Genomic DNA, 20,928 nt, shown 5'->3' on the forward strand with positions numbered 1-20,928 from the left:
CCTGGGTAACCGCACTCAATGCAGGCGCCAGTGTCCACACAAACGCCCGCTCAACGTCGGTGCGCATGAACGGCTTGACGTCGCTCGGCTGAAACTTGGACACGGCAAGACTGGCATGGCGTGGGTAGACCTTGTTCAGGTAGCAGAACCCAAGGATGCGCATCACTTCAGTGTTGGGAACGTGCTTGCGGACACGCCGTTCGTTCACCATGCGGTGCAGGTCACGGTCCTCGAACATGGGCTGCATTTCGCTCCACTGCTGCTCGCGCACATACTCGTTGAGTCTCTCCTCTGCCGCGGCGTCTGCAACATCGCCCATTACTCTAGCAAGACAGACATTGCGGTACACTAGGGTTGCCAGCGACACGGCAAGCAGTGAGATACTCTCCAAGCCGTTCTGACGTAATATCGAATCCATGTTCTGCTCGAAGAACAGCGCCACTTGGTCCACAAAGTCTTTCTGCTGACAGTTCAAGCTAGCCAGTCCTCGAATGCACTGCACTGCATCCATACAATTGTGCATGTTAATGGTATGTGCCTGAAGAGCGGACAATGCAACTGATAGCAGGTCTTCCGGAGCACTGGTACGATATCGAAAGCTCAGAGCTCTCAGAACGCGTGAGACTTGCGATAGAGAGGTCATCTTGCTGGCCAGAGTGCTACTGACGAGTTCAGCTACCAGTGCATCACTGATGTCCCAGCCTCGCGAACAGGCGTGCATCAACAACGTTGCGCCAAACTTGGAATCCATGGTTTGCTCCACTGCCACATCAAACACTTTGCGTTGTACGCGAGACAGAGGTTTCTTCGCTACAGGGCAGCGCGTTGACAGCGCTCTGAACAGCTGGTTGTACAAGTGCTTAGGAATAATGGCAATATCCTCCTCAACGAGTACTGCAACCTGCTTAGCCTGTGCTGCTGTAAACAGTTCCGATAGGGTGCAACACTCCAGAATGCTCAGCATGTCATGTTTGTCCATGATGGTTGGATACATATCAATCAGGTAGTCGGGCAGCGGAATGTGGGGCACTTTCCGTCTCTGTTCAACAAACGTACGGCACATCAGCGCCAAGGCGCTGGGCTCAACTTTCATAAGCATTTCTTTCGTGTAGACCACTGAGCGACGGGTATCCTCCACATTGAATCCGTGCAGTACCTCACTCAAGAGGACCGGGAAAACTCCACCGGACAGGCAATGTGCTATGATTCTGAATTTCTGTTCCAAGGTCAACACTGGCGTCTCCATCTTGGACCAGTCGTTGATGATGTTCAGCAAACGAGAACTGCCTCGCTCCTGCTTGCGACTTACACTGAGTACTTCTGCTACTGTTACCATTGTATCTCTGTCCATGACAAATAGTTTGTCTTCTGCCATCCGACTGCAGTCCTTCACTAGGTGGGAGCACTCTGTTGAGGATACTCGCTGTCGCAGAAGAGCAGCAGTGACCTGTACAACTCCTGCATCACTCCACTTCTTTACAGTACTGGGCGTGCATAGACTAGCAATATGGCTCAGCGCAGCACGCCGCTCGTGTGGATAGTGGTGCGGCTTGCCACGCCACGACGCAGCAATCAGCGTAACAACATTTTCAGGGGAGAAACGCCGTATTCGATCTTCAGTGAGCGACTTTGCAACATCCACTGCCAACGACCGGCCGAGGAACGAGTCCGTCGTATGTTGCTCAGCAATTAATTTCAAGACTTTCTCTGGTGAGCCATCCTTGAGCTCAGGAGACTCTAAAAGATCAGCAGTCCGTTGTCCAGAATTGTCCACAGTTGTCAGAGAACAGTGGCGAGTACCAGAAAGACAGCTGCTGACAGAAGGTCGCGGATATAATCTCCTCAACAGCAGAGATAGTGCCATGTCCAGAGCGTGGTTTCCCCACGAGGGAGAAAAAAATAGAGAGGACAATTGTAATTAATACATGTACACTGGGATTCGTGCTCTATCTACATTATCTAGCTCTGTCAAGGTTGGAATGGTTGTTCTGTTTCAAAAAAAAAAGTCGGGTTTCTAAAAATTTTGTAGAGATCTCGGATCCCGTACGTGTTTTTTGTTGTTGAAAGCGTCGCCATTAGTCATTACCTCCATGGAAACGGGAGCCGGGGCCCGCGGGGGGGGGGGGGCCGGGGGGAGGGGGTATTGTGTCCGCCTCATCATACAGCTAGGCCTAGGCTACAAGCAAGAATAACCCCGGGGGTTATTACTCTTGCTACAAGTATTAAAGTTAGTTGTAGGGCTCCCTCCCTGCCCAGATGGTCCGAGAGAGTGCATGCAGTGCAGCAACAACCCTTCGCCACGGGATGTGCAGCAACATCTAGATTGTATCAAGGAGGAGGTTGTGTGCTAGCTAGCCCTTTCCCAAAGATGCTCGCCACCGTTTTTTCGCCACTTTTTGTTGTTTTGGAAGAAATCGCAACTTCCGCAACTTTCTTCATTTTCACAAACTACTTTGCAACTTTTCTGCAACTGTTTGCAGAGAAGCGCCTTGGAGGATGTGTCCGTGATGCTCCGCTTCAACAAGAAGCGCTGAAACATAGCATAAAATCATCATGACAAGTGTACTCCTCATACATGTATCTCATTGTCATGTGGCAGCACTGAGCATGCCGCCATGTCATGAATGCTGTGCAAAGGTTCAACAAAAACGGACAACGATTCATTCCAAGTCCATTCATTTTCCTAAACATGTTTCACACTGTGAACATATGCATTCATACAGATACACGCATGTACTTCAAAGTAACTTTACTCAAGCCAGTGTTGCTGCGCCAGTGTTTTCCATTTCCGCTCCTTTATTGGTTGTTTTTGGCATCATTATGCACAAGAACTCGCTCATTTTTGAGTTGCGATATTAGCAACTATTGAGCTTTTTCTGAAAATATCGATGCGATTTCAGCGGCAACATTCACTGGTTTTGCCATGGTTTCGAAAAGCACTAAGTTGCGAAATATGTTGGCATCTTTGGGAAAGGGCTAGTGCTAGCCGGCTAATATTAAATTAATGCGAATCCGGCCAATGTTTATATTATTTTCAGTTTAAAATATGGAATATTACTGAAATTGCAGAAATCAAGCTTCAGATTCGTTTCAACAATCGGCCCATGCTCAGTTGCAAATTGCAGCATTGACTCTGGTCAGCATGATTCGTGGTATCCATCTGACATAGTGTGACTTTGCTGTACTAATACCGTTGTTTGGCTAAGGGTGTCTATCAGACACCGTTGTTTAAAAAAGCAAACAACGGTAACGCTATATTCTACGGTACTCGTACCTGGATCACCCACATAGCTTTGAAGCTGCAGCGTGCAGCGTAAAACCCGCCAGTGTAGTGAGGGCAAGAGTCCATAATATTGAACATGTTTATCAGTGCACTCTTGGTGAGGGCTGATTTATCGTTGTGACAAACGGTGCGTTTTTTGGTCAAATATTGCGTAGTGCGTACCCATTTCAAGGTATATCGCGTACTATGTGGAACCATGAATGGTTGTACCGCGTGAAATATAGGCTATTCTCATGGCAACAGCATACTAAAAATAGTGTGCATCTTGCTGAAGGTTAAACCCAAATCTCGGTATTTTTCCCCGGTTACGGAAATACCGTTACAAAGGAACGTTTTTTGCAAAGGGTGTCTTATATAGCTCAATCTCGCTGCGGCAAAGTGAGCCGCAAAGTGATCTAGGTACAGTATGTTATGGAACCCCTACAGATTATATTGCCAGTAAGGATACACGAAACAAGCCGTTTAGATACTTGGAACTGGTGTTCTCAGTGCAGCAAGCTGGCTTGTAGTGCTGCTCGAGGCCATATTTGCCAAAAGCCCGACTATCCTTATAACAAGTAACTGTTATTACTAGGAACTTAAACTAGTAGTGTATACATCTTGAGAAACAGTTCACTTCTAAAAAATCATTTGGAAATAAAGGTAGCTATTGCCAAATCAAACTCAGAAGCTAACTAAGTAGTAAATGTGGAGAACATCATCCTACCTAAAACTAGTACATACATGTTTACTACTGTACGAGGTATTGTGTTAGTCAACAGTGAAAAATAGTTTACCTTTCAAAAATTCTACGATAAAGATACACCACAAGTTATAGGACCAGCTCAGTCCCGGCAACCAGTTCCAAAAGCTAAAAACTAGGAATAAAACTAATAAAATACAGGGTTGTAAAGCCAGTCACCGAATGATTACCAACAGCACAAGGAATATTCAGTACTGAGAAGAGGTAGGATATTGACACAAAAGGCAATGGGGGAGGGGAGTGGATTTCTCGAAAATATGCTAAAATAGCGCCAGGAATATTGAGTAGAAGAGTTGGCACGAAAGGTAATGGGGGGCAGGGGAGTGTTTCTCAAAAATATGGAGAATTGAGCAAAAATAAGTTGCTACCATTTGACAGAGCACTGGACCTGGACATTGGTGGCGTACGTGCCTGCGCTGTTCTTATACTAGACTGGGTTTATCTTCTTTCCGGATGGGTGGTTCATATCTCGGTTCGCTTGCGAAGCCGTACCATGAGTCCGGTCATAGGACGCAACACCAGGGCGAAGCGCAGCTTCAACTCATGATCGGGATCAGTCTCAATGTAGTACCTGATGGGCAAGTGACCAAACAACTTTTTTAAATAACACACTTGTGTGCAACAAGGAATTATGTACGGAAAATAGGTCCGAAATGCATGTTGTGTGAAAACCGTAGCAAAATTCTTGTTTTCCAATAAAGGTCAGATTGCCGGAGTGGTGATGTAACGAACCGCGGTTACCACGGAAGATTATTCTCTTGAATACCATCAATTCTACAAACGGCACTTTTGAAAATAACGTTACATTCGAGCCTTGTGAAAGCATCCCTATTCTCCAATTTGAGACACTCTGGGACACCGGTGGAATTACTTCACAGCAGCACCAACAAGTTTCATTGCTGTCATCTGAATATGTCTTTATATAGGGGTCGTCGCAAAAGTTTTTTTGTCGTCCCTGAAACGAACATCATTCGTTTGGGGGAGGAGGGGGTGCAAGGCAAAATCGCAAGTCAACCAACACTGTCCATATGTCATATACATGCATTCGATTTTAGTCGTCCAGCACAGCAAGCTGTGTTCGTTTCAGGCGGAGGGGAGGGGGTTCTGAATACGAAATGAACGATGTTCGTTTCAGGGACAAAACACTTTTGCGACGACCCTTTAGCATGCTCACACATCTGATCTAGTGATATTTCCACACTTCGCACTGTTAGGCTGAATAAATTTGAACAATCGACAATTCGTTATATCCCTACTAGAAAGCCAGGGCAGAATTACGCATTCTCTTGCTACTTTAAACACTTACTCTCTCAGGATCTTGGCGACAGTGATTTTCATCTCGTGAGATGCGAAAATTTGTCCAATGCAATTCCTACGAGAAAATGCACGCGAGCAAAAGAGAGAATTGGTAAAGGAACTAATCTACAAGAAACTGCTCACAAATTCTATTCAACTCTTATGTACTAAAAACAATAATATCAGTTGCTTGGTTCTGCAGCTTATTACACATATTATTATTATTACTTTGAAGTACTATGATATTAGTCTGTGCTTCAACTGATGAGCTACTATAGTCTATTAGCATCAAAGGCAAAGTTGATATCCAAGATGAGGAAAAAACCTGACTTTACAACAGATTTAGGGGTCGTCCGCAATTATCGAAAGTTTTTTCCAATCCGTAGTAGCTTCAAATTTTTCCTCACCCACCCACCCACCCCCCAGTCCGTAATAAAATATTATTGATGGACACACAACCCAACACATACATGTATGGAACAAACTCAATCAGTGCTGGTTCATGAGTCATAGTGACATCATGTCAGAGTCACCAGCGGTTTTGAAAAAGGGCTGCTTCTTCACTGCCTTTCCAAACAACGTCGCCTGTCTGGACATAGTCAATAACAGTCGTCAACGCCAGCGCTAGACGGAAGGACTTCAAAGGAGTGCATGGAAGACGGTACTCTGGACGAAGGAGACAGTGAAACTCAAAAATAGAAAGTGTCGACTCGCCGTCGAATGCGCCGAACTAACTTTATGATCACCGGCCCAGGAGCAGCCAAGGAAGCGCGCGCGGGGGCGCAGAAACTGCCAGAACTACAAAAATATTTGTAGTAGACAGTTCGCGCGCAGCCGCGCGTGGAAAACAGGGGCTACACGTAGACGTACACGTGGCACGCGCACGTGTCATTTCGGAAGTTTTTCAATCCGTAACTGGCCTTGACCCACCCACCCACTTTCGAAGCTACTACGGATTGGAAAAAACTTTCGATAATTGCGGACGACCCCTTATTTCTTAAATTATTTATTTTACGCAATGCATTAGACAGCAAGCTGTTTCGGACATAAAGGCCTCACGGGCTTTTTAAGTAAGCCAAGTTGCCAGCCATGGTTTAAGACAACTTGTTGCTCTAGCGCCAGAGTGCTCAAACTATGAAAGGTAGCGAGCAAAGCGTAACACAGCAGCACTAAAGCAGCCTACCGCGAGTGCTCAACAAGACAAATGTTGAGGAGCGAAATACCCATTTACTACTATACTACTATACTGTAAAAGCAGAAATTTTCGGTGGTGTTTTATTTTCGGTAAAATAGGTGCCGACAATTTTTACCGAAAATAAAACGCACCGAAAATTTCGGTACAACCAATTCTGTATACATGTAGTACTAGTACACTTCCCTGTAGAATGGGTTTTACCGAAAATTTCCCTCTACCGAACTGCCGATTTTGGAGAATACCGAAAATATTACACCACCGAAAATTTCTGCTTTTACAGTAGTCGACTCCACATATAGCGAACTCGTATAATATAGCGAATTTCGTGCTATAGCGAACCATTATCCATGTCCCTGTATGAACTCATACAAAATTAACCCTATTATCATTACTTGAGGGGCCGCATGATACCACAAGTGCACTCATACAGCCAGGAGCCGCATGCCAGCCGTGACGTGTTGTTTGTTAAACTACTTTGTATGGTGTGAGTGCATTTCTGTAAAAACGAACATCGGCTATAAAAACCACAGGCAATTCTCCTGCATACACACACACAATGGTGCTCGTCATATCAGGAGTCGACTGTAGTATGCTTGCTCTGTCGACAACTGAAAGCAGATGCTGTCAGAGTTTGTGACCTCTTGATATGCTGTACAGTTCATTCACCATTACATTTCAGAGGTTCCAGCTCGATGCTCCAGTGTGTTAGGCCTTTCATCTCACATAATAAAACCCGAGATTTTTTAGTGACGTCAATAAACAAACACATCTTCGCGCCTTTATCCTCAGCTCCAACCTGACCCTCACTGGCCTTTTTTCTCTCGCTTTCGCTTTGTGTGGATGCCAAAAATTGTTCTCCTGGATCGAAATCCGTCTCTGGCCATGGCTACCTCCCCGTTGAACGTTGCTGATGGGCACCAATCCCCTGCTGCTACGCAGCATGTACCCGTGTTGAACATGGAAGTGGATGCGCCCCCGTTGCTGGGGTTTTCATCCTTGCCGAACGACCCAATGGCTGGTCTGGCACATACGAACTCTGTTTTTCCAGATGGAATTTCTGCAGGCGCATCCCCGGAGCTGGGACTGTCGCATCTGCCGGAGGGCCCATTGGCTGGCCAGGCAACTCCCTTGGCTCGCCCACTGTTCGATCCCAAGGGCGAGGAGGCTGCCACGAAAAGGCATTTGTATAAAGCCTCTCCAGAAGTGCAGAGCTATGTAGAGCAGTATTTCCGGACAATCCAAAGTGATGCTGTAGTAAAGGAGATGACCTCCAAGGACCCACGTCCCGATACCGCAGCATGTGTTGTGCCCACGGTGGACGACGCCGTTGCGTCTTGGCTCGGGGAGAAACTCCCGAAGACCATGGATAGTGGCCTGCACAAATTACAGCAGAATTTTTTGTCGGCGTGTGGCCCATTGACCCAACTCTGGGAAGACATTATCAGCAACGGGGACAGTATGGACGTTCCCACGGATGTAGTCCTGGATGCTGTTCAGCGATCACTGGTACTGTTGGGGCATGCCAATGCCCGGATGACTGCTCATCGCCGTGCCGCCATCTTGGAGGGTGCAGGGCACAAGGCACTGGCGAAGGATGCGAAGGAGCTGCCGCTGCCGAAGGAGGGCACCTCCTTGTTTGGTGACACATTTTACAAGGAACTGGAGCAGAACGGCGAGGTGAGGAAAACCCTCGCCAAGTCCACGTCAGCTTGGACCAACACCCGTCGTGATCGGTTGCCGACCCACCATCGCTCTTCGTCAGAGGGTTTTTCCTCCAGGCCCTGGCAAAGCCGCCCCGGGGCGTATTCCCGCGCGAGCCGACCTGCTCCATACAGGCCTCAACGGCCCGAGTGGTCCCGTCCACCACAGCATCCCACAGGCGGTGCGAGCCGAGGACGTTCGGACTGGAAGAGGATCCCGTCCCGCAAAGACAGCGCCCCGCCGCAGCAGTAGTGCGGACCGAAATGCCTGTTCCAACACCAGCGGCTTCCTCCCCCACCTTTCAGGCGGGTGGGGTAGGTCGAGCAGCGTCAGCATGGCAAGATGTCACCACCGACCCTTGGGTGATTGCTACTGTGCGGGGCTACCGGATCCCATTCCACTCCCGACCGTATCAGCACCGAGAGCCCCATCAGCCAGTGCTGTCATCTCCCGAACAACGGGCACTGTTGGAGGAGCTAAAGAAACTCGAGCAAACTGGTGCGATCGAACCGGTTGTGCCAGGCCAGGCCATGTTTGTGAGCCCATTGTTCGTGTTGCCAAAGCCGGATGGCGATTGGCGCGTCATCTTCAATCTCAAGAAGCTGAACGAATTTGTAGAGACCGACCACTTCAAGACGGAGACGCTGCGCGACCTACCCGATCTCCTGGAGCGGCATATGTACATGGCGAAGATCGACCTGAAGAGTGCCTATCATTCTGTTCCGGTCGACCCCAGGGATCGGCCGTACCTGTGTTTCCGTCATCCCCAGACGGGCCACCTTTGGCAGTTTACATGCCTTCCGTTTGGGCTGTCCGATGCCCCACGGGCATTCACGAAGGTTCTGGCACCTGTAGCTGCCCGGCTCCGCCGGTTGGGTCGTCGCTTGATGACATATCTAGACGACTGGCTGCTGGCCGCGAAATCTCCGGACCATGTCAAGCAGCTGACAGCACAAGCGGTACACCTTCTAGAGACATTGGGCTTCGTGGTGAATCGCAAGAAATCAGTTCTGATGCCAACGATGACCGTGGCGTTCTTGGGGATGGTGATCAACACCGGCTCCATGATGATCAATTGGCCTGTGAACAAGGCCAAGAAGGTCCAACACGAGTGCCGGCGGATCCTCACCCATGGTTCCATCGCCGAACCCGAGTTTCGCTGCCTGCTGGGAAAGATGGAGGCCGCCAGATTTGCCGTGAAGTCCGCTCCCCTCCATTTTCGCGGACTGCAGTACCTGCTGCTGGACCACTGGCCAATGAGTGGTGCTCCCACCAGTCACCAATACGTTCCGCTGTCACCATGGGCACAAGCCGATCTTCAATGGTGGTGCACCTCGAGCCAGATAACATTCACGAGTGCTATCCGTGTACCCCCTGTGTCGTTGACCATTGCAACAGATGCATCACTTCTGGGGTGGGGTGCAGTATGTGGCTCACACCAGTTAGGCGGCCGATGGCACCCAGACGAGTCCACACACCACATCAATTGGTTGGAACTGAGAGCGGTGCAGCTGGGACTGCAAACGTTCGCATCGACGGCTCACCAGATATCCATTCGCCTGGAGGTCGACAACGTTCCGACTGTTGCATTCCTGAACCGGAAGGGCGGAACACGATCACAGCCACTATGTCAGCTCGCCCAAGAGATTTGGCAGTGGGCAATCGACAGAAACCTGGAGCTCATCGCAGTTCATGTCCCCGGGAAGGAGAATGTGGATGCGGACTTTCAGTCGCGTCACTTCCAACGCACAACGTCGGATTGGATGTTGGACCCGGAGCTCTTCCAGGAACTGAACCGCTGTCTGGGACCATGCCAAGTCGATCTTTTTGCCGCCAGACACAACTGCCAACTGCCGACGTATTGCAGCTGGGATCGGGATCCGTGGGCGACAGGGATCGATGCCTTCTCCATGCCCCACCTATGGGAGAACGGCTATGCGTTTCCACCGTTTCGTCTCGTGGGCAGATGTCTGCAGATGGCGCGGACACAGCAGCTGCATCGTCTGGTCCTCGTTGCCCCGGCATGGCCGAATCAGCCTTGGTATCCCGTGCTTCTGTCAATGCTGGTGGACTACCCGGTACAACTGCTCAGTCCGACAGTGGTGCAGGGGCCAGACAACGAACAGCACCCGCTTCGTCACAGGCTTCAGCTGACCGCATGGGTCATCTCCGGCAGCAACTCCAAGAGCGTGGCTTTTCAGCGCACGCTGCCTCGCTGTGGTGTCAGGCATGGAGGTCTTCCACAAATCGGTTGTATGACAGTGCCTGGCGAAAGTGGCACAGCTGGTGTGGTCAACAGGCGGTTGATCCATTTCACGCGTCTCTGCCGATGATAGTCAACTTCCTGTCCGACATGTTCCAGAATGGTTATCAGTACCGCACACTCAATGTCTTCCGATCTGCCCTGTCTGCCATGCTGCCGTCGATAGCTGGCTGTCCGGTTGGTCAACAGCAGGACGTCGCGAAGGTGATGCGTGGTGCCTACAACAGCCGCCCACCACAGCCCAGATATACGTCAACTTGGAGCGTTAGTCAAGTTGTGTCGTCGATTCGGTCCTGGCGCCAGAATCCTGATCTTTCTCTCACGGAGTTGAGCCAGAAGCTGGTGCTTCTGTTGGCGCTAGCCAAAGCACCTCGCTCCCGCGAGCTCCAATTGCTGTGTTCAGGGCCGCTTCTACGGAAACCTGACGGAGTCTCGTTACCGTTGTCAGCGCCGACGAAGACCCAACATGCTGGGACATTGAAGGTTTTCTTCATTGCATCATTTGATGAATCCCAACTTTGCCCTGTGGCCTGCTTGTTGGAGTATCTCAAGCGCACTAGCACTCTCCGCAAAACATCACCATCGCAGCTGCTGCTGTCGCTCCACCAGCCTCATAACCCTGTTACGGCTGCTACAATTTCCCGCTGGTTGAAGTCTGCGCTGGGATTATGTGGAGTAGACACTGCACAGTTCTCTGGTCATTCAACTCGATCTGCCGCTACGTCTGCTGCTCGCTCTTCTGGTGTCCCCATGGAAGTTGTGCTTGCCGCCGCTGATTGGAGTGGTCCCAGCACGTTTATTCGGCATTACTACCGGCCATCTGCAATGGCCCAGTTCACCCAAGCTGTCCTGAATGCTGATTGATCGCTCAGTCCGGACCGACTGCAGTGTCTGCCTCTTCAGACCGATGTTAGGTTTTGTTCACTTTGAATGACACACTGGAGCATCGAGCTGGAACCTCTGAAATGTAATCTGTAATTCTGCAAGAATTCTCTGAATTTGCAGTAGAATTATGGTTACATGAGGAGGTGAAAGCGAAGATGTGACAGTGTGTTCCCACCCATTCTATGATGAACGTTTCCGTTTCTACCCACCCTAGCTGTCACAGTTCCTAAGCAGTGGGTTGACTGTCTGCTCTAGTGATCCACATCTGTTGGATTGACCACTATTTTATGTGTTATTTGGCTGCGGTGCCGAATGTATAATACTTCCGTTTATCCCGTTATCCGTGTCATGTTTCCAAGGTGTGGACTGCACGCTTCCTATGGTATATGACTTTGTAGTGCCACCTGCCAATTCAAGTTGTATTCCATGAAATACTAGTTTTTCTGTCAGCTCGTTCAAAAGGCCAGTGAGGGTCAGGTTGGAGCTGAGGATAAAGGCGCGAAGATGTGTTTGTTTATTGACGTCACTAAAAAATCTCGGGTTTTATTATGTGAGATGAAAGGCCTAACACACTGTCACATCTTCGCTTTCACCTCCTCATGTAACCATAATTCTACTGCAAATTCAGAGAATTCTTGCAGAATTACAGATTACATCAGCACCAAATTGACACTGCTTTAAACATAACTACAGTCCATTCAGAAAAAGATGATATCCTAGCTTTTGCGGCCAGAAATGGGTCAAATTTTGAGTTTTTTTCACAATTTTTTCTGGAATCCCCCATGGAATGCTCTTCTAATAATTATTATATTTCTGAAGTCCATTTCTCCGAAAAGCAAGCCAAAACAAGAATAGGATTTCGGCCGGGTTCTATCTTGTAAGCACTGAATTGGGAAAGGCCATGAAAATCCAATCCGTTTCATTCCCGGACTTGCATCACTGCATTGTCCGGTTCAAACCCCAGTCGAGGTACCTTTTTCGGACCCTTTTTCTAACCTCAAATTTCCGCGGCACTGCACTGTGTACGATAAAATCACGAAAATTCGCCAAACACAGGAGCTCGCCAGAGCCAGCGCTCATCTTTTTATGAAAGGACTGTAGTGCAGCGTCGTTTTTCTTTGTCATGTCTTGTCATGGTAAAAGTCCGCCTTACGACGGTCAATAAAAAAAAGTTTAGCCATCAGCAAGCCAAGAAGAAAACACTTGCTGAACTCTGATTGGCTGAGAAATTTTACATCCGAATTTATGGCGGGCATCTAATGGCAAGAAGAATGAGGATATGTACATGTACCGTGGGTATCTGCATGTATCCTCCTTCTTCTTGCCAATAGCAAGCCAAGAAGAAAGAAGCCAGCAAAGAAAATTCAAAGCCATTTCGGCCAAAGAGCTATACCATTCCAAACCCCAACCACCGCCACCCCTCCGTGTGTGATTGCTTTTATAGCCTGCTAAGGCCCGGGCTGCACTGGCAGCTCTGATCGGTCAAGCAACCTCATTCACTTCACTCATTTGAAGGTGTGAAAGATCAATTAAAACACAAACAAAGACATATGAAGAGAAGAGGTGAGGAAGAACAGAAAAGAGCAGAAAAAGAGTTAAGCCATCAAAGAGGAGGGTCCGAAGAGAGGGAGGTGAAACAAGAAAATCTAAAATTTTGGCCATCCCAAACCCCGACCACCATCCCCTCCTGGAATGATTACTTTTATAGCCTATCCTGGCTCTGAACTTCACACCTGGCCAACTGCCCTCAGCCAATCAGAGTTCAGCAAGTGTTTTCTTCTTGGCCTGCTGATGTCTGACTTCTTGTTGTTTAGATTTAGTTAACAAGAGTTCAGACATCCGCATGAGGGAGGAGAAACAAGCCCGGAGAACAAAATCTAAAATTCAAGTAACGTCTGGCGCTAGCCAGGGTCCACACAGCTTTAATTCGGTAATTGTTTGTTGTGTCGCCGGGCATGCCTGGCATTATCCCGTAGGGGATCCTCACTTTTCAGTTTCGTCATTACTTCATTTCCCAGCAAAAGGGCTCACTATTATTTCTAAAAGATGCTTGCCTAAATGCATGCTTGTTAGACTCAAGAACACACACACAGAAGCAATGAATGACATGATGTACCTTGGACCTGCACTGAACGGAACATACGCAAATGGATCTCTCTTCTTCATCTCGTCGTCGGTGAAGCGACTCGGTCGGAACTCCTGTCACAACAGTAGAAAAGAAAGACAATAGGAACAACATGCCACACTGTACATACAATCAAACGTGTAGAACATTAGTTCAGCGGTGCAAGCTCTCCGCATATGTGTCGGGGGAGCATTTGACACAAAATACTGTATGAGCATTATTAAAGTTCAAGGCAATTGCTATTTTAAAGCACTGGTCCAAAGTACTGGCCTGTGAAATTCGACGCCATTAACAGTGCCGGGCACTGCATGGCTCTGATACTATGACACTGGCTTGTGAAATTCGACCCCATGAGTAGTGCCAGGCACTGCATGGCTTCTGGCTCTACTATGAACACTAGTACCTTAAAAAAAGTCACGCCACAGGCTCAGAGCAACATGTCACTTTGAACCCTTACGCGGGGTGGTGTTCATGGGAGATCGCTCCACGGTTCTGTACAACGCAACTCTGGGCTACTCGTGACGTGCTCATACAAAAGAGACGGTGCACGACGTGCATACTGTAGCAGAATCTAGTACAGACCAGCATGCGCAAAACGCATCGACCTCAGGCCCCCTACACGTGTGTAATTGTGCGACAGATAAGGTCCGTTGTTGCCAGACACCACTAGAATCGATGGAAGCCAAGAGACTTTTACAACTGCACCCAAAAACCTGTACACTGATCAGAGGTCAAGCGGTGGGAGTTTCCGTTGACCTTCGCAATCGGTTCTGAAGTGCAGCATATGGAATCGTAAGACCACACTATTATACAATCGTGGTCATTTCCCAGGCGAGAAATCAAGGTGGAGAGCCTGGCGCGCTGACGAGATTTTACCCTATGTCCACCCACAGGCAATGCTACTTTATTCATGAGGTTGAATTTCACTGGCCGGCACTTTAACCCTGAATCAGAATGACGAGAGTAGCTTGCACATTCTCAGTAAGAACACAGCCAGAAGGATGTTATGGTGTAGCTTCAAGAGTCCATAACCCCAAGAGTGTGCAACTGGGGTCTAGCTGCTGTAGGCCCACTGCGCAGCGGAATTCCAACATTACGTCATGCCGCTGGGTTACAGAGGACAAAACTCCGCATTCCGCGGTGCTTGGGACCAGAGAGTCGGTAGTACAAGCGCAACGAACGTGTACGTCATTTTCGACGTAATGTTGGAATTCCACCGCGCGGATCCGCATGTACAGAGTTGCACACTCTTGGGGTTATGGACTCTTGGTAGCTTGGCTCACCATTGGGTTGTCCCACACGTCTGGGTTGCGATGAAGGCCAACAATGTTCATAATGACACCAGTACCTGCATAGAAAGGTATTGGAACAACAGTTCCCAAGGGAACACAGTAGGCATACAGATGTGCCCTGTGAAACAGAGAGCCATTGCAACGATTGGTCTCGGGTAAAGAGCTTCAAACGTTTGTGCAAAAAATGACAAAGGTCTTTACGGGTGAGTACAATCACTACAATGTCGTATTCCGGCACTGCTACGGGCATGAGCCTGGATTTCATAGGCCAGCGCTAGCTAGAAGACACACGCCACACCTCATGACCAAAAAACAAGGAGACTAAAGCCGGGTAGAATGTCCTGACATGTCCAAACAACCATCTATCTCCAGAATATCTTATAACAGTGCTGGGTGGCGGGTGAATTTTTATTTTATTTTTACAAAATCCACATGGCCAATCAGATGCAGCACAGCATGCAAGTAAGCGTTGGCAATCGTGTGGTAAATGCCCGTGGCCCTAAAAGAACCCCACACACAACTGTGGTTCATTCATGAGCTCGTTGAGAACACAACCATACTAACAAGCAATCAAGACACTGGTGGACACGTACCGGCTGGAGCCACTTTGCCTTCGATCTCCGTGTCGGCGGTGAGTACACGGCCAGTGACAGGCACAGGTGGGAAGATACGCATCGCCTCACGGATACATTGGTGAGTGTAACGCAGCTTGCCCATATCATCCCTGAATGGTGGGAAAAAATAAGAAAGAAGAGAAAATCAGTGTCAGAAGTGGAAATGGAGTTTCCCTATCACCCATGGTGGGGAAAAAGAAGAAAAAAAGAGTGTCAGAAGTGGGATTCGAACCCACGCCCACATACGTGGACCAGAAGGCTCCAATCTGCATTGACTGCAGAAGGTAAACAAGACCTTGAGTCTGGCGCCTTAGACCGCTCGGCCATCCTGACACGATACAAACATACATCATTGTCATTGTTATGATTGTATTGACAGACATGCCGATACTGTTTGTTTTCTTGCCACGTCCTTGGAGAAAAGGGAAATGGCACATGCAAGCTACAAATCCAGAATCCCCCCCCCACTGGTACTGTACATAAATGCCACAGAAAATCATTTCAGGGGCGGCGTATCACTGAATATGCCCTCGTGAAGCATGGCATGTACCATTTTCAGTCCAAAGAGGCTGTACTGGCCCAGCACACTTTGGCACTGAGCCCAGCATAATTTCAACAAAAGGAATGCCCCATTACAAGTGCCACTTTATCAATAACATACAGGTACCCGTACTCCCACACACAATTGTTTTAGGCACACAAATACTCAGGCCAGAGCCAGTGATGGCAAGCTCCTAATCATGACCACACCTGCCCCTTACCCTCCAAATGAGACACTACATGTAAATCCGACCACTTACCATTCCAACTCCTGATTGCCGCCGCTGAGTAGCTCATCAATCTCATCGCGACACTTCTGCTGATGGTCTGGGTTCAGACCAAGGCAGTGCAGTGTCCAGCCAATGCCTAGTCGATAGAACATGCACAAACAATCGGTAATGAACGGCAATGTCATTTATTGTGCACAGCTCCGCATACTCACGCTCATACGTTGTACATGTCCATGGTTTGACGTTCATACCACGAAATTGGAAAATTCCGCATAATTTCGAATCTTCTACAAAATTAATTGGAATGCGTAATTTTTTTATTCACCAGGCGATTTTGAGCATTTTGGAGTCGTAGACCATATGCACATTACTTAACGCAAAGAGTGCAAAGTAGACTTGAATCGTCGGCCGGATTATCACAATGAATCCGGTCGAGAAATGGGAAGAAGCACTTTGTAAGCAGGTCTGATCAGACAGTCCAGAACCTGGCTCATACACATGTATACATCCCACATACCCCATACCACATACCACATACCACATACCACATACCACATACCCCATACCACATACCCCATACCACATACCCCATACCCCATTACCCATACCCCATACCCCATACCACATACCCCATACCCCATACCCCATACCACATACCACATACCCCATACCACATACCCCATACCACATACCACATACCACATACCACATACCACATACCCCATACCCCATACCACATACCCCATACCCCATACCCCATACCCCATACCCCATACCCCATACCACATACCACATACCACATACCCCATACCACATACCACATACCACATACCACATACCCCATACCCCATACCACATACCCCATCCCACATACCACATACCACATACCACATACCACATACCACATACCCCATACCCCATACCACATACCCCATACCACATACCACATACCCCATACCACATACCACATACCCCATACCCCATACCACATACCACATACCACATACCACATACCCCATACCACATACCCCATACCACATACCACATACCACATACCCCATACCCCATACCACATACCACATACCACATACCCCATACCACATACCACATACCACATACCACATACCACATACCCCATCCCACATACCACATACCACATACCCCATCCCACATACCACATACCACATACCACATACCACATACCCCATACCACATACCACATACCACATACCACATACCACATACCACATACCACATACCCCATACCACATACCCCATACCACATACCACATACCACATACCACATACCACATACCACAAACCACATACCACATACCCCATACCACATACCACATACCCCATACCCCATACCACATACCCCATACCACATACCACATACCCCATACCACATACCACATACCACATACCACATACCCCATACCACATACCACATACCACATACCACATACCACATACCACATACCCCATACCACATACCACATACCACATACCCCATACCCCATACCACATACCACATACCCCATACCACACATGAAGAGAAGAGGTCTAACGGGGTCACAAGATTCCTCTGCACATCGAGCACTTACTGTGTAGTAGCTGGCCCTCGGAGAACTGTACGTTTTCGGCCCATTCAAATTTCGGCCTCCCTGGGATAAAACCTATTTCGGCCGCATCAAATTTTCGGCCTGTATTGCTGCCGCCTGTATACACTGTCACACTAAACCGCGCAAAACAAAATTTAGGCCGCAACAAATTTTCGGCCAAACATGACCTGGCCGAAAATAGCCGAAAACAAATATGCGCCGAATATTTGCGCTCAATATTTGGTGACTTACAGTAGCCGTCAGTCAGACATAATGCTCTGTGCATCCCGCATATCTATCACTATGACTATGAGATTCTACCATTATGAGAGACGAACCCATGGATACTTTACAACTCAGACACAGGTAAACTCTTTGAGCAAGATATCAACCTTTTGCTTACACAGGCGGGGGAGGTATATCCCAGAAGATACCGTAGCCCACTCTGTACACTGTGTACACTCTGTACTAGGCGTTGGAAGTCAGTGACCTACCATGAGCTGTTGTATCATGACCTTCAAACATGAATGTGTCGACTTCATCTCGAATCTCTTTGTCAGACATGCCATTGCCGCCTTCATCCTGAACAACAAGATGTGCACAGCCACACACTGAGTTGCAATAGCGTGAGCACAACGCAATCAGGTCAAACATCATTGCAACTGCCGCAAACTGGACAGAGCAGTACGTACAAGAACGTACGTACCTTAGTTAGACGCCAAGTAAAGTTTGTAAACCCAAGTCCTGTTGTGCTGTGTGTGTGTGCTCTAATAGTGTGTTTGTGTAGAAACGTAACACACATGGTACACATACCTTGGCTGTCAGGAGGATGTCCAGGAAGTCAAGGTACTTGCTCTTGCGTGCCTGGTCGGAGCCAGTGCTCTGTGAAAACAAGCACGGGAAAACCCAGCCAGACGGCCACGAGTGGAGACAAGACAGTGTGCACTTGAAGAAGTCTTTAAAAAAAGGCTAGCATACACTCAGTGCACACTGGAGAATGACTGGATGATCATGATGCTAGCACAAGGTGCATCTTGTTTATCATCTTGTTTACTGTGTTTTGCCATCACTGAGCAGTGCCACCACTGAGGATTACCATGGTTCTGTAGTATGCCACTTGGGGTTATAGTTATACACCCGACTATTTCCTCTGCTACTGCGCCCGTCTGTGCGAGGGTTTTGACCCTGGTTGACTCGGCCAAGATAAATAAATCCCATGGTCCCAAGTGGTGCTCAAGACATCCTGGGTTTTGTTCGTATCTGGCCACCCAGTTCACGCATTACTCCGTTCAGATATTCTGTTGGCTATTTCTGCTTGCCACACCATAGAATATATCTGATAGGGAGATAGGGTATATCTGATAGGGATCTCGTGGGGGAGACCTAGGCGATAACTATAAAAAGCGCGAGCTCAAATGCTGCAAGCAACCAACCTTCTGATACGGATTTCATCTAATTTAACCGGTTCACATCTGGCTGGAGCCAGCTACCTGGAGAAATCAGACACTATTGTTCATACTACCTCCGACAAGCGAAACTTGGCGCGTTTTGTTACTTCAAATTACTAGAAATAACTCACACTTTACAATCAAAACTAATGATCGACTCACCAAAATTCAACTTTGTATCGCTCAACAAGAACATTGGAGACATCTGTTCGGCTGAATCACTCTCCTCTGATTCAGAGATCGCAGTTTCGTCTGGAGAGGAATTGTTCCTGTTTTGAGACGGAAGTGCGACTAGAGCGGATTCAGTTGCAGCAAGTACCTCTGTTGTAATCGCTCTGAAAATCTCGATGTCGCTCCTGGGTGCTGTGCTCGAGCCACGGTGCCGAGGGTAGTCGTTTCCGCCGCCACTATCCAGGTTGACGTGGTATGAACTGTGCAACGCCTCCACAAGTGCCTGGACTCCAACTGTTTTGCCGGGTTTTCTCGCCAACTGTCCAAAATTGCCTGCAGCAATTCCTGGCGATTTTCCTTAGCCACCAGAGACGCATCGCTCTGGTGGCTATTGAAAGACGCTAGGATTGTTTGGCATGGACGTATGGACTATGTGCTGGCGGAGTGACCAAGTGGAGAGAGAGAACTCCTTGGTTTTCCATTGCAACGCGAAAGCACGACGATTCTCCTTCGCAGAATGGACGCGCGCACTGTTTTGCTGGTACACGAGAGACTGGCTTGCCTCTGACCAAGTCTGAGCCATGTGCCACTCACTAGCTCGTCGCTTGGCTTCCTGCACCCGGTTGCATGGAGCTAGAACTATAACTGTAGGTCGTACCTCACAGCCTTGTGAAGTAATTAGTTGTGGTAGGTCTACCAACACAAAAAATCAAAAAAACGCGCCAAGTTTCGCTTGTCGGAGGTAGTAGGCACATAGGTTGTTGAATACAGTAATAGTAGCATGGAGGTACTCACGAGCACGTTACGGCGCTCTGCAATGATCTTGGACGACATGCCATGCATGATCTTCAATGCCTTAGCAAACTTCCTTCCACTCGGTGTCATATCGTAGATGAAAGCATACCGATAAAGGGCGTTCCTGAAAAAGAACAAAGCAAGGAAACAAAAAACGCATGAAGACACATGTGAGAATGTCGAATTTTTCATGGGTCTGTCCTTTGTTGACAATTGAAGCTACTATGACAGAAATAGCATACCGGCGAATTCTGGATGGCAAAATCCTCGTTTTTTCGAAAATCATTTCATTCACTGTTGCTTTCATCACACCTTTTCAACACAGCAGACTTGGATTCGAAGGAAAACGATTCGCCCAGCAAAAATCCTCACCATGTACACTGTAATTAATCATGGCATATGGTAGATGATAAAAAAACTCTCCAGCTGTAACTTTAATAGGGCGGAGCACCCCAGATAGTGCCATTGTGTAAACGTGTCAGTAGGTAACTTGTAGGTATACTGGCTCTGCCACCGATACGCTAATCACTGGGCATGTACAGCCACACACCCCTCACCCATCTCCGTACAGCCACATCCACCTCACCCATCTCCTTTGCCAACCGGCGGATAAACAGGGCAGATTCGCAGGTAGCGATTCGAGCACAAGTTCATGCCAAGTCAGCTACCGGCTTTCTTTCCTATCCTGATACTAGATTGATGAAAAGTAAATACGTGTGGCTGAGTATTGTTCAGCTGTATTGA

General features: G+C 48.2%; 1 protein-coding gene, 1 long non-coding RNA gene and 1 other non-coding gene across 3 annotated transcripts in view; 1 reads left to right on the top strand and 2 right to left on the bottom strand.

Moving 5' to 3' along the window:
- Window positions 1-13,254, top strand: part of LOC135822431 (uncharacterized) — a 27,851-nt gene extending 14,597 nt beyond the window's left edge. Inside the window, exon 3 of the long non-coding RNA XR_010554494.1 lies at window positions 13,180-13,254. This is a non-coding gene — a long non-coding RNA (uncharacterized LOC135822431). The remainder of the gene's footprint in view (window positions 1-13,179) is intronic.
- The window catches only part of LOC135822430 (cytochrome P450 4X1-like), a 26,251-nt gene continuing 9,217 nt past the window's right edge, over window positions 3,895-20,928 (bottom strand). Inside the window, exons 8-16 of the mRNA XM_065335199.1 lie at window positions 20,185-20,308; window positions 18,584-18,652; window positions 18,265-18,352; window positions 16,197-16,302; window positions 15,376-15,506; window positions 14,774-14,838; window positions 13,482-13,564; window positions 5,332-5,397; window positions 3,895-4,596 (exon numbers count right to left, since the gene is read on the bottom strand). Coding sequence (XP_065191271.1) covers window positions 4,488-4,596; window positions 5,332-5,397; window positions 13,482-13,564; window positions 14,774-14,838; window positions 15,376-15,506; window positions 16,197-16,302; window positions 18,265-18,352; window positions 18,584-18,652; window positions 20,185-20,308 — 841 coding nt within the window. The 3' untranslated portion in view covers window positions 3,895-4,487. The remainder of the gene's footprint in view (window positions 4,597-5,331; window positions 5,398-13,481; window positions 13,565-14,773; window positions 14,839-15,375; window positions 15,507-16,196; window positions 16,303-18,264; window positions 18,353-18,583; window positions 18,653-20,184; window positions 20,309-20,928) is intronic.
- Trnal-caa (transfer RNA leucine (anticodon CAA)) lies at window positions 15,608-15,729 on the bottom strand. Its single transcript has 2 exons — window positions 15,692-15,729; window positions 15,608-15,653 (listed from the first exon to the last, which is right to left on the bottom strand). It is a non-coding gene; the product is annotated as a tRNA-Leu (tRNA).

This window comes from Sycon ciliatum, chromosome 8 (genome assembly GCF_964019385.1).
Source record: "Sycon ciliatum chromosome 8, ocSycCili1.1, whole genome shotgun sequence".
Taxonomy (NCBI): Eukaryota; Metazoa; Porifera; class Calcarea; order Leucosolenida; family Sycettidae; genus Sycon; species Sycon ciliatum.